Source organism: Condylura cristata, unplaced genomic scaffold (assembly GCF_000260355.1).
Source record: "Condylura cristata isolate star-nosed mole 26May11 unplaced genomic scaffold, ConCri1.0 scaffold00058, whole genome shotgun sequence".
Classification (NCBI taxonomy): domain Eukaryota; kingdom Metazoa; phylum Chordata; class Mammalia; order Eulipotyphla; family Talpidae; genus Condylura; species Condylura cristata.
The window spans coordinates 1,095,136-1,096,950 of record NW_004567159.1 but is presented as its reverse complement, the minus strand read 5'-3'; the positions used below and the strand labels follow the sequence as shown (position 1 = coordinate 1,096,950).

General features: G+C 73.1%; 1 protein-coding gene across 1 annotated transcript in view; it reads left to right on the top strand.

Annotated features, from left to right (window-relative positions):
* SAMD11 (sterile alpha motif domain containing 11) overlaps nt 1-1,815 on the top strand; it is a gene marked incomplete at its 5' end in the record, with an annotated part of 7,684 nt that overhangs the window by 3,955 nt on the left and 1,914 nt on the right. Inside the window, 3 exons of the mRNA XM_012734549.1 lie at nt 567-642; nt 1,167-1,256; nt 1,326-1,793. Of these exons, the coding sequence (XP_012590003.1) occupies nt 567-642; nt 1,167-1,256; nt 1,326-1,793 (634 nt within the window). The remainder of the gene's footprint in view (nt 1-566; nt 643-1,166; nt 1,257-1,325; nt 1,794-1,815) is intronic.

Sequence of the window (1,815 nt, the reverse complement as noted above, 5' to 3'; positions counted from 1 at the left end):
GCCACCGGAAGGCAGGAACCAGCACCCCCGGGAAGGGGCAGGTCCCCAGGGGCAGCTCCTGGAGGCAGTGGCCAGGGGCCTCAACCCGGAGCACGGGGTGGGGGGAGCGAGGTTTCTGGCTGTGGCCGTTCCTCGGGGCCGGCAGGGAGCGTCCCCCCGCCTGCACCGGGCATCAAACCTAATTGCCGCATGGACCGGAGCACGACTGAGGTGCCCGGGCCTCGGCCGCCCTCCCACGCGGCCGGCCGGCCTGCGCCCACTCTGGCTCGGGCCGGCCCTGCACCCCCAGCCCCCTCCCCGCCCGCTCGGGCCCCACCAGTCCCTCCGGCCTCGTGGGGTGTCTGCCTGCCGCCACCTCCTCTGGCCACTGTCCATCTTGGTCCACTGCCGCCCTGCCTGTGGCGGACTTGGGCGAGTCAGGGAGCCGCAGTGACCAGGCCCCTCGAAAGAGCCCCCCAAGGACAGGCAGCGACTGCTGGCCTGTGGCCCCCCAAGGAGAGGGGAGGCGGGCGCCAGGGCTGCCCTGGCCTCTGGAGGCCTGTGCGGTTGGGGCCCCTGTGGCCCAGCGCTGCGGCACGGCTCCCCGGGAGCCCTCGGGCAGTGGGGACCTGACCCTCCTGGGGCAGGGCCAGCGGCAGCGAGGTGGCCAAGATCAATAAGTTATTAGCACCATTCTGTCAGCTGTAAAGTGGAGATTGATCGGCTCCCCGGGCCGCTCTCCCGGCCTGATAAAAATGACAGATTAAGGGAATAAGAAACAGGAATTAGCCTCTGCGCCGCCGGGCTCCCGAGCGGCCGCCGCGTCCACTGGCCACCGGCCGTGGGAGCCTGGCGCCAGGGCGGGCCGGAGGGGCGAGTGCCCTTGGGTGGCCTGCCTGGGCTGGTGCGGGGGCGTCCGGGGTGCCCTCCGGAGCTGGGCAGCTGGCTGGCCTGGCTCTCGGGGGGCAGCAGCGAGCCCCACCGGGCCTCAGGAGGCCTTGAGGGCCTGCGGCTTGCGACCGCCCAGCAGGACGAGTGGGGCCGCTGCGGACGGGGTGGGCCCGGCTGCCAAGCCCCACGGCTTCCCAGCCACGCTGGGAGGGGCCTGGCTGCGCCCCGCGTCTGCGCCCCCACGTGGGCCGAGGCGGCTCCGACCCGCGGCCCCTGCATGTGACTCCCCTCCCCAGGTGACCTGCGGGGCAAGAGGCCGGGCCGCCCTGCGCAGACCCGCGGTGACCGCCCCTTGGAGAAGAGGGCCCGAAGCCAGTCCCCCCAAGGTGGGAGCTGACCGCAGGCGGGCGGCCCGGCGGAGGGCGCGGCCTGACAGGTGCCGTCCGCCCCCACAGAGGCTGCGCTGCTGTCCGACCTGGGGCCCGCCACGGCCCCCGAGCACTACCGCAGGCTGGTGTCCGCGCTGAGCGAGGCCAGCTGCTTCCAGGACCCCCAGCGCCTCTACCACCTGGTCCCAGGTCCCGGTAGGTGGCCCCCGGGCACGGTGCCTCCCCTGACGTCCCTGGCCCACGCGCCGGCCACCAGGCCCAGCAGGCCGGCTCGGGAGCTGCCCGCGAGAGGCTGGCAGGCCCGGGCCTGGGCCTCCTGCTGGGCAGAGGCCTGCAGGGCCCAGAAGGCTCTGGAGAGACCCGTCCACCCCGGCGCTGCTGGCAAAGGGGCAGCGCTTCCGCCCCTGGCGAGGCCTGCCCGGCGCTCCAGCACCGAGAGCCTGAATAATTCACCAAATGTGAATAATTTAAAAATCTCCCTTTTTAATTGCTTTCCCGGCCTGCCCGGGGCGGCCTGCGGGGGGGGCGGGGGCGGCCAGTGGCAGGATCCTTCTGG